The sequence below is a fragment of the Prinia subflava genome, chromosome 17 (genome assembly GCF_021018805.1).
Source record: "Prinia subflava isolate CZ2003 ecotype Zambia chromosome 17, Cam_Psub_1.2, whole genome shotgun sequence".
Classification (NCBI taxonomy): Eukaryota; Metazoa; Chordata; class Aves; order Passeriformes; family Cisticolidae; genus Prinia; species Prinia subflava.
The window spans coordinates 9,080,011-9,094,430 of record NC_086263.1 but is presented as its reverse complement, the minus strand read 5'-3'; the positions used below and the strand labels follow the sequence as shown (position 1 = coordinate 9,094,430).

General features: G+C 38.7%; 1 protein-coding gene across 1 annotated transcript in view; it reads left to right on the top strand.

The window, feature by feature from the left end:
* The window catches only part of DNAH3 (dynein axonemal heavy chain 3), a 58,775-nt gene that overhangs the window by 38,529 nt on the left and 5,826 nt on the right, over nt 1-14,420 (top strand). Inside the window, exons 45-58 of the mRNA XM_063414781.1 lie at nt 807-930; nt 1,022-1,178; nt 1,625-1,768; nt 2,312-2,978; nt 3,089-3,254; nt 3,571-3,787; nt 4,717-4,899; nt 5,773-5,971; nt 6,869-9,010; nt 9,957-10,182; nt 10,542-10,786; nt 12,125-12,241; nt 12,999-13,153; nt 13,911-14,078. Coding sequence (XP_063270851.1) covers nt 807-930; nt 1,022-1,178; nt 1,625-1,768; nt 2,312-2,978; nt 3,089-3,254; nt 3,571-3,787; nt 4,717-4,899; nt 5,773-5,971; nt 6,869-9,010; nt 9,957-10,182; nt 10,542-10,786; nt 12,125-12,241; nt 12,999-13,153; nt 13,911-14,078 — 4,910 coding nt within the window. The remainder of the gene's footprint in view (nt 1-806; nt 931-1,021; nt 1,179-1,624; nt 1,769-2,311; nt 2,979-3,088; nt 3,255-3,570; nt 3,788-4,716; nt 4,900-5,772; nt 5,972-6,868; nt 9,011-9,956; nt 10,183-10,541; nt 10,787-12,124; nt 12,242-12,998; nt 13,154-13,910; nt 14,079-14,420) is intronic.

Genomic DNA, 14,420 nt, shown 5'->3' with positions numbered 1-14,420 from the left:
GTTGATTAAACTGTGAATGACAAAAGTTATCCTAAAATTAGCGATGGAGATTATTTACCTTTTCTGTTCTTTGGAAAAGGGAGGGAATACATCTGCTTGCCATGTCTCTGGCAAGTCTCCTCTGAAGTTGTATCTCCTGCTGCTAAGATAGGCTGCCTGCTTTTATTTACAAGAATGTTACCTGCAAGTCCATGATTCCTGTCACAGCACCATAAGGGAGGTTATATTTTCTAATGAAAAAATTATGTAAATAAAAGCCCTAATGTAGCTGCAGCTACCTTATTACAAGCTATGTACAGCTGCATTGTTATAAGGCACTTCATGCTATTTTGCTTCTTATAAACACTGTGATACAGAGATAACTGTGTGTGATCTTGGGAGGCTTCATGAAAATAACTCTTCTGATATAGCTGAATTTCTAAAATTCACTCATGTATAGACTGATTCTTTTTAGGTGAAAGCCTATAACAGGATAATTGACTTTGTAAAGTTTTTACTGTGTCATATTTAAGAAGGCTGAGGAGAGCTGAAATTTTAAATTGGGTAGTAGTGGCCTTGTAATGGAGATTCATGTTTTATATATTCAAAACAGGTTTTTTAAAGTTAAATACTGATAGAAAATGTAAACCAGTTTATATTTCTTTTGATTCACTGCTAAGGCAAAAATTTGCCAGAAACAAAATCTGGAAGCTGGTGCCAGATTCAAATGTTTTTTTACTGACAGTCAAACGTAGGAGATGCCAGCTGAAAGGTGGAAAAATATTTGAACATTTAAATCTCTCTGCATCCTTCTGTGTGTATTACAGGACGCTTCACACGGCACTTGAATATTGTCTCTATCTGTGCTTTCAATGATGACATTTTAACCAAGATTTTTACTGCAGTTACTGACTGGCACTTCAGCCAAGGCTTTGATGCTTCATTTCTGAGGTAATGGGATCTATTCCCTGTAGCACCTTTGTTGTCTTTTCCCTGTGATTTATCTGCAGAAGTTAAAATTGTATTTCTTTTCCGTCCTAAGGCTGGGTAAGATGCTGGTGCAAGCAACATCGGGGATTTATAAATTGGCAGTTGATAATTTTCTCCCAACTCCTTCAAAATCCCACTATGTCTTTAATCTACGGGATTTTTCCAGGGTTATTAAAGGAGTTCTCCTCTGTCCACACACTCATTTGCAAGTAAGTTGTAGTTTAATTATGTTGATGTAGGAGAGAGCTGTGAAAAAAGTAAATTATTTTTATAATATATGAACTATGATTTCAATAGATATACAGGGTTTAAGATCAGAAGAGTCCTTGAATGCCTTGTTAGGTATTTTCTGTTTGTCTCTGAGGGAGAGAGCTGTCATTTTTGTTAATACAATTTGATTTGATACAGTAGAGAAAAATGCTCTGACATGAGAGTCCCAGTTTGTGTTGGCAGGAGGGACAAGATGGTAACTAGGTGAGGAATCCAGTTAAGTTAGCAGATGCTGGGCCATGTGCTGAATGGCTTGGGATTGAAAGATTCCCACTGAGTTTAGTACAAGGTATAGCAGGGTCCAGATGGACCTTTCTAACCTTTTCTTTGTGAACAAATCCTGCCTGAGCTATATTTACCCTTTCTTTTGTATTTACATTTTCAGGATGGAGATAAACTGATCAGACTCTGGGTTCATGAGGTTTACAGAGTTTTCTATGATCGCTTGGTTGATGAGGATGACAAGAAGATTTTCTTTGAGATGGTACAACAGACAACATTAAATAGCTTCAAGCAGAATATTAATAAGGTATTTTTGGGTAATGTGGTGGGACCAAGATGATACTGATGCATTTTCAGTAATACTTAAACATTGAGATTAAATCAGTACTTTGGAGACATTTTGCAATATTTTGATCAGTGAATTTAAAAAGTAGGGACTATCTTCTATTCAGTATTAGTATTCATATCAGAATGATTCATAACTTCTGAGGGATTCTGTGTTGGTACAGGGGACCAACTGGAATGGAATAAATGTTTCGCACAGCATTTATCTGTGCTTTTACCCAGGATAACTATTGGATGATCCAATGGGTGTAGTGGGTACCTTTCTGAGATGCCTGTTTAGAAGGAGTGCTGTATTTGACAGCAGTATCTCTCAGTGAGGTATGCACATGTGGAAAACCTGCATGTCAGCCTACAGTATTATTTTCCAGACCAAGTTTGTAACTAGAGCAGTGAAAAACAGTGCTTTCTGCAGGATTAATGCTATGTAGATATGGATTATTACAATTTAAGGGAAAAGAACTCTCTAATAGCTAGAATTATCTGTTGATTCTGGTCTTTTCCCTAGGTACTGGGTCATCTCTCACCTACTGGAAAAGTCACTGATGACAATATTCGCGGCCTGTTCTTTGGAGACTATTTAAAGCCGAGCAGTTCTGTCAAAATTTATGATGAAATCACCGACTTGAAGGAGCTGACAAGCGTGATGGAGTTCTACCTTGAGGAGTACAACAATATCAGCAAGGCCCCGATGTCCCTGGTCATGTTCCAGTTTGCTATTGAGCACATCTCGAGGATCTGTCGTGTGCTGAAGCAGGACAACGGGCACCTGCTGCTGGTGGGCGTTGGCGGCAGCGGCCGGCAAAGCGCGACCAAGCTCGCCACCTTCATGAACTCCTTTGAGCTCTTCCAGATCGAAATCACCAAGTCCTACGGCACCAGCGAGTGGAAAGATGACATTAAACAGGTCATGCTGAAAGCTGGTGTCTCTAACAACAACGTGTCCTTCTTGTTCTGCGATAATCAAATAAAGGATGAATCCTTTGTAGAAGATATCAACATGCTTTTAAATACTGGGGATGTGCCTAATATCTTTGCAGCAGATGAGAAAGCTGAAATTGTTGAGAAAATGCAAAGTGCAGCAAGGATGGAGAACAGGAAAATTGAAGCCACGCCCCTTGCTATGTACAGTTTCTTCATTGAAAGGGTGAAGAAAAATTTGCATATTGTCTTAGGTCTGTATACAATGAGTTGTTTCTTAGGATGTTTTTATTTAGGTTTATTTGTTTTTCTGCTTCCTAACTACAAAGAAACTTAGGTAACGATCATGTTTTTATTTTTGTAGCCATGAGTCCTATTGGAGATGCATTTCGGAATCGATTACGGATGTTCCCTTCACTGATAAACTGCTGCACCATTGATTGGTTCCAAACCTGGCCTACAGATGCTTTGGAAATGGTTGCTAACAAGTTTTTAGAGGATATTGAGCTCCAAGATGACATTAGAAAAGAGTATGAGTTTATCTCTCAAGAAACATATGAAGCAAAAGTTTGTTTCCCTGCCCCTTGTGCCCCCAATGTATTTGATCTGTCCTTATAAATGGACAAAGCTAAGCCCACTCTGGGATTTCAGTGCAAGTCAAGGATACCAAGACTTATGTATCTGATGGCCACTCTTTGAGAGGAGTCCAAAATATCTCTAATAATGGGGAAAATACATTTCTGCCTTTCCTAACACTAATGTGACTTATAAGCTTAGACTAATTTTTTGACAATTGACATAAAGACAGACTATATTTTCAAAGTAATGTGGAAAATTTTTCCCTAGGGTTGTGTCAGTGTGCAAATATTTCCAAGAGAGTGTGAGAGAACTGTCTGTCGGCTACTACGCTACGCTGCGCAGACACAACTACGTGACACCAACTTCCTACGTGGAGCTGATTCTCACCTTCAAGACCCTGCTGAACAAAAAAAGGGAAGAAGTTGGCATGATGAGGACTCGTTATCTTGTGGGACTTGAAAAGCTTGAATTTGCGTCTTCACAAGTAAGTTTCAGATGAAAATGCTGAATATGTGCCATATGCATACTTCAGTGTGGGGTTTGTACGGTTGGAACGTATAAAACATAAAACTTATCAATTGTTCTTCACTATATTCATGCTATTGATTGTTTTCTATGGAAAGCCAGCAGGAAAAGTTAGATTTCTGCTTGGTAAGTTGAAGAAACCGTGATCTCTACTTTTGGATTATAGCTCTTAATAAAAAACAAGATTAAAATGAAAGTACTCATTAAATGTTGAAGGAATAAACATAAATTTCATTATTTTCTCAAAACCTTATATGGAGAATCCACCTCAGCATTCTAGTACCTATTACCCTTTCCAAAGTAGGGGAGTAATTGAAATACATTGTAAGACAATATTAAACATTAATTCCTGAGTAAATTCCAAGTAGGAAATTAATCAGATTCCAAATAAATAATTCCTTTTTCAACCCATGTGATTGATCTTTCCAAGATACTAACTAAAGGGTTATCTAGCTATTTGCTGGAGGAAGAAGAAGATCCAGTTTGCAGCTGTTGCTGTCATTAATTCTGTGTTCTATTCCAGGTTTCTTTTGGATTTTGTTTTCCACCTGGGGACTAAAGGATTACTTGGACTTTCATTATTTGAAAGTGACTGTGAGGGAAAAAATAGAATTAATCACTATATTTCTTGTTATTGACATTAATGAATCTTTAAAAAGCAAGTATATTCCATAGATGATGATAAATACACCTTTAAAATCTGATCAGTTAAATGAAACAGCTCTTAGTAAAAATATACTGGAGAACTATTAATTATTTAGATCAAGTGTCCTTTTAAAGATTGTATTACTAGAGAGTCTTCCAATCTTTTTTCCTAAGACATCAAGATATGAAATGCATGCAATGTTTGCACAGATTTTTTTCTTGATTTCCTGTTGTATTGATCAGGTTGCAGACATGCAGAAAGAACTGACTGACCTTCAGCCTGAACTGATTAAAACATCTGCAGAAACAGACAAAATGATGGTCAAGATTGAAAAGGAAACAGTTGAAGTAGATGCAAAAAAGGCAATAGTGTCAGCAGATGAAAAAGAGGCCAATGATGCAGCTGCTGTTGCCCAAGGCATTAAGGTAAAGCACAAGGGTTTGAGCCTGGAGCACAATGGGTTCCAAGTAAAGGGAGCTGTGATGATGTGATGATGTGTTAATGGGGCGAGCCAAGCTCTTAAAGTAACAGAATTGCAGATAATTAATGACACGCTGCTAATATAAACACGGTAAATTTGGGCTGTTTGGAGTCTGACTGCATCTCACAGTCCTGCATAACTTCCCTTTATAGTTCACGTTCCAAAAGCTGTATAGCTCTTATTTCTCTGCTAATATATTCTCATTTTCAACAGATTGAATGATGAATTTATACTGTTTCCCGGCCCAAGGACAGTTAATTTAGAGTTAGCTGAGGTAATTTGGCGTGTGCTGCATGTAGTCCTGTTAGGTATAACTTTAGAGGTAACGCCATAGCCAGGCGTTTGTAACACAGAATTTCCTGTGGGAAGTCTCAAGATTCCTCAATATTTTTTCTGTAACTGGAAATGTCAGTGATATTTAATATGGATAATTGCTGAGATCAGAGTATGTGGTAAAGAATTTAAGCTACACAGTATCCATTTTTCACCTGATCAGCACTGTAAGATTTAACTAAGAACAGCTTTATCTTATCTTTAATTCTCATTGCTAAACCAGAGAGACTTGAAAGCTTGTCTGACTTTTTCAACTATCAGTTCAGTTTATGGAAGTTACTAATTTCTTACAAACGTTCTCTCTTTAAACTGTGCAGTCAAATTGTGAAAGTAGTTTTGTCTCCCAGAAACACAAAGTTGTGAAGAGTCTGTTTAGTGGGTACTGAACAAGAGAGAAGGTTCTGCAAGGCTGTTGTGGGGTGATCAGGCAGCAGGCCTGGCATTGTGTGCAGGTTTTCAGCTCTCTGCTCCAATGTCTTAACAGGATGAATGTGAAGCAGACCTTGCAGAGGCTCTGCCAGCTCTGGAAGCAGCAGAGGCAGCTCTTAACACCCTGAATCCTTCCGACATCACTCTCGTGAAGTCCATGCAGAATCCACCCGGTCCTGTCAAGCTGGTCATGGAGAGTATCTGTATCATGAGGTCAATTAAACCAGAGAGGAAACCCGACCCCAATGGCAGTGGTAATGACACAGCTTTTGTTATCCCTGCCCCAGGAATGTGTGGGTGCTGCTGTGGTGAGCTGGTGAGGTGCTCCTGGCGTGAATGCAGCTGTGTGCACTGGAAGTGCATTTTCCTGGCAGTGAAAAGTACACTGAGTAGTGAAGAGCTGCTTTTGCCATGCTAACATACTGCCCTTGCCTGACGCTGTTGTATTTTGTCAATATGATCCCAGTCACCAGCACAAAGTCATCTCTTCAACTTGTTTTGCCCCAACCTTGAGATCTGCATTGCCTTGAGGAACTCTGGGCACTGGAGATGTGCTGAGCACCATCTGCCTGTGTTTCCCCTTGTAATCTCTGCTTCCAAACTCTCAGTTATGCTGGGAGAGGGAATTCTAGTTATATCTCTGCCGTAGGTAATTATTCTAACAATATTTTTTCTGTGTGGTTTAATGTTTTTATTGTGGCATTGCACAGGATTTGCAAGGTACGAAAGAGACCTTTTTCTCTCACTTTTCTTTTACTCTATACCTATTCAGTTCAACCCTTCATAATTAAAAATATGAATTATATAAACGCCTTTCATCCAGAATGGTCTTGTCTAGATTAAGAAGGAATACTTACACAGTTACTGATTATTTATCTAATAGACAATGCTAAAAAACACTGTATAGTAATTTGTTTCCCTTAATGTGCTTGGTTGATTTAGAATTAATATGCAGTTAATAAATATGACATTGGTTACTGATGCTGAAGGTCCTGTCTGAACTCCTTTAGGTAATGATTTTCCTAAACTATTTAATAGTCTTTGCATAGTAAAATTCCATTGCAATATGATTGACGTTAATTCTTCAAACTATTTTTTTCAGTTTGAACATGCATGTATTGAGCCTGACTTTAGTCTTATTTGCAATATAGGTAAAATGATTGAAGACTTCTGGGGACCAGCTAAAAAACTTCTTTCAGATATTAAGTTCCTCGACAGATTGAAGTCATACGACAAGGACAAAATCCCTCCTTCTATAATGAAGAAAATTAGAGACAAGTTTATGAACCATCCAGATTTTCAGCCAGAGGTGGTAAAAAACGTCTCCTCTGCCTGTGAGGGCCTTTGCAAGTGGGTGCGAGCCATGGAGGTCTACGACCGCGTTCAGAAGGTGGTGGCCCCAAAGCGGGAGCGCCTGCAGGAGGCTGAGGGAATCCTGGATGTCCAAATGCAGAAGCTGAAAGTGAAACAAGCAGAACTCAAAGAGGTTGTTGATCGCCTTCAGGCTTTGCAAGATGAGTTTGACGAGATGAACAACCGGAAGAAAGACCTGGAGAATAACATTGAACGTTGTTCACAAAAGCTTGTGAGAGCTGAGCAGCTGATCAGTGGTCTGGGTGGAGAGAAGGAGAGGTGGACAGAAGCTGCACGGTTGTTAGGAATTCAGTACATAGACCTAGTGGGGGATGTGTTGTTGTCGTCAGGAACTGTGGCTTATCTGGGGGCCTTCACTGTCGATTATCGCCTGAAATGTCAAAAGCAGTGGCAGGATCTGTGCATTGAAAAGAACATCCCATGCTCCAGTGATTTTAGCTTGAGTAATACATTAGGGGATCCAGTCAAAATCCGTGCATGGCAGATTGCTGGATTGCCTGTTGATTCTTTTTCCATTGACAATGGTGTAATTGTTTCTAACTCAAGAAGATGGGCTTTAATGATAGATCCTCAAAGGCAAGCTAACAAGTGGATAAAAAATATGGAGAAATCTAACAAGCTCTCAGTTATCAAATTATCTGACACACATTATGTGAGGACATTAGAAACTTCTCTTCAGCTTGGAACACCAGTCTTGCTAGAAAATATTGGTGAAGAATTAGATGCTTTCTTAGAACCTATTTTATTAAAGCAAACATTCAAACAACAGGGAGTAGAATACATGAAATTAGGGGAAAATATAATTGAATATTCAAGAGACTTCAGGTTTTATATGACAACCCACTTAAGAAACCCTCATTATTATCCTGAAGTGGCTGTGAAAGTTTGTCTACTCAATTTCATGATTACACCTTTGGGTCTTCAGGACCAGCTTCTTGGAATTGTAGCTGCAAAGGAAAAGCCTGAGCTAGAAGAAAAGAAAAACCAACTCATTATAGAAAGTGCAGCCAATAAGAAACAACTAAAGGAAATAGAAGATAAAATCCTGGAGGTCCTTTCCTATTCAGAAGGAAACATCTTAGAGGATGAAACAGCAATTAATATTTTGTCTTCATCCAAAGAGTTATCTGCAGAAATCTCTGAAAAGCAACAAATTGCCTCTGTAACTGAGCAGGAAATAGATTCTACTCGAATGGGGTATAAGCCAGTTGCTGTTCACTCAGCTGTTGTCTTCTTCTGCATCTCTGATCTGGCAAACATTGAACCTATGTACCAGTATTCATTGACTTGGTTCATTAACTTGTATGTTCAATCTATTGCTAAAAGCAGAAAGAGTGGACTTCTAAAGGAGAGAATTAAAAATATAACTGACCATTTCACAGTAAGCATCTATAATAATGTCTGTCGTTCGCTGTTTGAGAAGGACAAGCTGTTATTCTCCTTCCTTCTGACAGTAGGCATTATGAAGGGAAAAGACCAGATAGATGATGCAGTTTGGCGTTTCCTACTGACAGGAGGTGTTGCTCTTGACAATCCTCACCCCAATCCAGCTCCAGACTGGCTGTCTAACAAATCGTGGGCTGAGATCGTACGTGCATCTTCCCTGACAAACCTCCAGGGACTAATGGAACACGTAAGAGACAATTCTTCCAAGTGGAAGCCAATTTATGACTCTGTCAGGCCCCATGAAGAAGACTTCCCAGACGACTGGAGCTCACTGACGGGGTTAGACCGCATGGTTATTCTCAGATGTTTGCGACCTGACAAAATTATCCCGGCAGTGCAGATCTTCATTGTGGAAAACATGGGAAAAACATTTATTGAACCACCTACATTTGACCTTGGAAGAAGTTACAGTGATTCAAATTGTTGTGCCCCTTTGATTTTTATATTATCACCTGGTGCTGATCCTATGGCAGGTGAGATTGGTAGTAAAAAAATCTGATTTTAATCTGGTTAAATGTCACCGAGTCTGACTAAACCTTTAATAGTGTAGGCCCCCTCATTTGATCTTTAAAGTGTCTTTAAAGTACAATACAGCAATGATGGAATAGCAAACATTGGCATCTGCCCATGTATAAACACTGATAGTAAAATTGTTAGCGGGTGGAATGGAAGTAGTGGTGATGAAATGTCTCAGTGTCTGAGTAGCAATTTGGGGGTCTAACAGATTGTAGCATCCAGACCAGTTTATAATTTGTACTTGCATTACAATTCTTTCTGTGGGTGTTGGAGGTTTGCCCCAGGCTTTATTGCAACCCCTCCTCCAGTAAGTTTCCTCCCTCTCAGTTACTAATTAAATGGTGTACAGGCCACACTTAAAAACACTTTTGTTAAATGTCCTTTAAAGTAAAACCACCCAGATTATTTTTAAATCTGGTTTTCTGCCAAAAGAATTGTGACATGGAGCCATACCATAGGGATGTATTTCCAGAAAGTACTGATTTTGATAGCAAAGCTGGAGGTCTTTTTTTAGCCTGATCTAAAGATCCAACTTGCAGCTCAACCCCCATAAAGAATTGTACCCATTCAACAGAGAGAGTTGAGGGCTGTTGTGCAGCCTGGAACTGAACACTTTGGCCCAAAGAATTCAACCATTCAACCTGGCTAAATTATTTACTTTTTTTTTAAATTAATGCCTTATACTTTAAATTTTAATATATGCCTCAGAGACACAGTGACTGATATAGCATTTGATATTACTTCTGGGTTGTTGAGGTGGTTTTGTTTGTTTTTTTTTTTAATTGAGTAAAATATTTGTTGACTTTTCTCCCTTTAATTACATTATAAAAACATTGAATATAACATATCCTACTTTCTAATAGACATTGTCTTTGTTTGCATGTACAAAACTTGCCATCATAGGTTTGCTAAAATTTGCTGATGATGTTGGCATGGGAAGCTCAAACGTTCAAACTGTTTCACTTGGCCAGGGCCAGGGCCCAATAGCAGAAAAAATGATTTACCAGGCTATTAGTGATGGAACCTGGGTAGTGTTACAAAACTGCCATCTTGCAACCAGCTGGATGCCTGCCTTGGAAAAAATCTGTGAGGAAGTTATAGTGCCTGAGAATACCAATGAGAAGTTCAGGTAAGAGTTGTAGTATTTTGTGCTTTTTAATGTATTTCCTGTTTGCTGAAGACACTACTAAAAACATTAAAATACTTCTGTAAAAACGCCTGAGTATGACATTCATATAATTTATGTGCAGTGATAAAATAAAGATCCATAATTAAGAAGTCATCTTTTCCACATGTTCAGTATAATCTACTTTATGCCTGCATTTTAGACCAAATTTAGATATTATCTTTATAGTTAAGCAAGCAGTAAAACTTAGTCTTCTAAAGATCAAGATGCAGGATTATATTACTGATTATTATTATTATTATTACTACTACTCTTACTATTATATGAGTTTTTATAAATGTGCTTTTCAAACTTCTTTTTAGGTTGTGGTTAACAAGTTATCCATCAGAAAAGTTTCCTGTTAGTATCCTCCAGAATGGCATCAAAATGACAAATGAGCCCCCAAAAGGTGTTAGAGTGAACCTCCTTCGCTCATACCTGAATGATCCCATCTCTGACCCTGCGTTTTTTAAAAGCTGCCAAAAGCCAAAACTGTGGCAAAAACTGCTTTTTGGCCTTTGCTTTTTTCATGCTGTTGTGCAGGAAAGGAGAAACTTCGGCCCACTGGGTAAGTTTTAGATTACTTTGCACTTCATTAAAAAAAAAAAAAGATTCGTGCATTTGAAATGCATTGCTGGAGCCTCTCTGTAAAAATGCAGTACTGTTAACAGTATTACAAGAGTGCAATCTGCATTGCTCAGAACATCATAAAGTCTAAAAGCTGTAATTTGCAGGGATTCTTATTCAGCTAAAGCTACTTTTGAAGCTGCTAAAAGTATTACCCTGAGGAGGACTAGAAAATACTATTTTTTCAAATAAATATATTATACAGTAGTTACATGAAATTATAGCTTACTAAATTAATAACTTACCACTGTAGTTCCTACTAACAATCAAATTCAGATCTGTTTTAAATGCTTGTAATTTAAAAAAAGTATTCTATTCTGCTTTTGTTACTTAAGTGCATACTTTGTTTTATCAAACCTAGTGCATGTATTTACTTGGTGTGAAACAAATCTGTGTAGCTGCAGTGTGTTGTTTATACTATTGAAATGAAAAAATGTGTATTCATAAGATTTGTGCTTCAACTTTTTCTGTAATCTTCAAATATGTAGAAAACTATATAGAATTTCCATATAGCATAGAAGTGTATGGACCTGGAGATTCCATTTCTGTAACTATATAAAGTTTATGCTCTGCACTTGTGTAAATGAAGTTCTCAGTCTTCCATTCCAGCTGAGTCCATCTTCCTCATAACAGGTTGCTGTTTGGAAATGTTATATTTTGACTGAAAGCCACTGTAATTATTTTAATTGTCAGCTGTTTAAATAAGCACTAAACTTCCAGTATGAAGACACTCATTTATTGCTTTAGAGTAAAACTCAATTTTCTAGAAGCCATTTTCTAACATAACATCTACTGCTAATGTGACCAGCTATCTGGGTGAAGAAGGATAATTGTATCAATAGCCCTATTTTTGATTTGCACTAGGGATTTAGGCTTTCTGAAGGATTCTTTACTCTGGATTATGTTCCTGTTTGTTTGTCTGCTTGCTTGCTTATTTTGTTGTACTGTTACTGTGAATGTCATCTGCAAACAGTATTAATAGATAGGCAGATTAAAAATTGAAATCAATAAATTAATTAAAACTCCTGTTCCCATTGTGCCCAGATAGCAACAAATTAACTTAGAGTACCAAGTAGCTAAAATATAATTTTCAGGATATTGTGATGCCAAAATGCCTATGCTTAATAAACAGCCTGGTGTATTCCAGGCTGCTTCTGGACTATCTGGCAGTTGTATCTTCAGCGCTGCAGGAGCAGTGTAGTACCAACAGCACCATTTCCTGAGCCCAGCTGTCAGTACATTGCACCACTGTCCTGTGTATCTTTTCTGGATTGAACAGGTTGGAATATTCCATATGAATTCAACGAGTCTGACCTCAGAATCAGTTTGCAACAGATCCAGATGTTTCTGAATGAATATGAAGAAATCCCTTTTGAGGCTCTGACCTATCTGACAGGTACAGACATTACATCCTCTCATGTGTTTGTTGACTTTGCTGGGCACTTTCAGCTGGTACACTGATAAACTGGTGAGTTCTTGACAAACTGAATGGATTCTACACTGGTTTGTTTTACTGGCCTTCCACATCCAATGTGGTTGTCATTGGATGGATGTTGGAGCTGGATCCAAACCCTCAGATGTTGTTGTTTTGACTTGTATATGGCTACAATTACTGATAGTCCAGCAAACCTCCTGGGGTTTGCTTCATACACATCAAATGAAACCATGGATGGCCTCTGGCTCACCTTCCCTGATCAATGTGAGCCTGGCACAGGAAGCTTTGGCACTTCACCAGAGGATGTGATAATACTCAGGGGTTTAAAGCAGGAGGTGTTGATGTGTGTAAACTCAGCTGCTGTGGCTATTCTGTTCTCTTTCTCTAGGGAGATAAGCTGCTTTTTGGCCCCTCCTTTGTCAGCCTTGTCATTCTTGATTAGCTTTAGGAGAAAGAATTTTGGGACATGAGTAGCAGTTTCTCGGACCAACTGATAGTGTTCCTTATACCTGCCATCATCAAGACACATAAATTTGGCACAAAAATGTTCAAGGGTCTAATTTCCATTGAATCACTTGAAGTATAAGACCTAAAAACTTTGGAAGACCTGGAGCTTTGGAGCTTCATCTGACTAGAGTTGCACATTATTGCAAAACAATTTTTATTTGTTCATTAACTTTCAGATTTTTTTGTCCTGGTTTTCTTTGTCTTTTTCCAGGGGAGTGTAACTATGGAGGTAGAGTGACAGATGATAAAGACAGGCGTCTTCTCCTGTCCCTTCTTTCCATAGTCTACAACAAGGACATAGAGCAGGAGAAGTACATGCTTTCAGCTGGAAGTGACTATTACATACCCCCACACGGTCCATATGAGGTGAGAAGACAAGAAGTGTAAATTCTCTCTGAGTTATTGGGAAAGAACTTACCTACACTGTGCTTGTCTAATGCTGAATACAACAAAGAGAAAATACACCCCATAAGATCATAAAGCCATGCCAGAATGTATCTTATGTATGAAATATAAATTTAGTTCTTAATATGTGCCACACCCCAGTGGGGATGTAGAGTTCATCCAATACTCTGGCATTTGTTGATGTAAAGAGCCACCACGTGCAGGTTTCCAATACAGTTCTAGAAAGCCAACAGGAGTCAGGCTTCAGGAATTTACATGGTACCTCTGCACTTTCTTGCACCCAGTCTGACCTTGAAAGCAGCAATCAGTAGGAAGAGGTGGAATGGCAGGTGTATACTCAGTTTCCACCCTCTTTTTCCCTTCTAACAGCTGCATAGAGATAAGGAATGTGCTCAGATCTCACCTCTTTGTGCAGCCCACAGTTGTCGGGATGACACATGCAGCATCCTACCCCTTCTGTGACTCCTACCAATCCTTGGATATTTCTCATGTCTTTTCCTTTCTCTTGCCACTTACATGAGGGTGGTTATAACTCCTCCATGAGTTTTTGAATTACTCAGAACTTTTATATTTATCTCTGTGGAGAGTCAGTCAATTCCTGGGTGTGTTTAACAGGGAACTACCATCTTTAATTGTAAATGGGAAGGTTCTATCCCAGCTGGATTATTTATGAATATCACATTGCATGATGTCTGGCATCTGAATGGTTGTTTTACAGTCCTATGTTGAATACATCCGAAGTTTGCCAATTACAACACACCCTGAAGTGTTTGGACTTCATGAGAATGCAGACATCACCAAGGATAACTTTGAGACCAACCAGCTTTTCCATGCAGTGCTCCTGACTTTGCCTAGAGAAGCAGGGGGAGCTGGCAAGTCCCCTCAGGTAATAAATGGGGAAGAAAGATCCCTTTGCACTCCAGAGAGGTGCCCTTTCCTGGCATGTCCTAGGTCTCAGAGCAATCCAACACCTCTCATCTCATGACTGTAGCACTGGGAGTAGATGTGAATGCCCCTCTAGAGAAGCAGATGGATTTGGCATAGCACCTTTAAAGATGGGAGATACCTTTATGAGTTTCCATTCAAACAGATTAAAACCACATGTCCTGGCATGGCTAGTCAGGTCAAATCCATGCCCCTTTGAGAGATAGATGAATAAACTTTCAAGCCTCTCAGATTTGACATCCTGTATTTTATACACAAGTGGATTCTTGAAAAGTGGAATTGA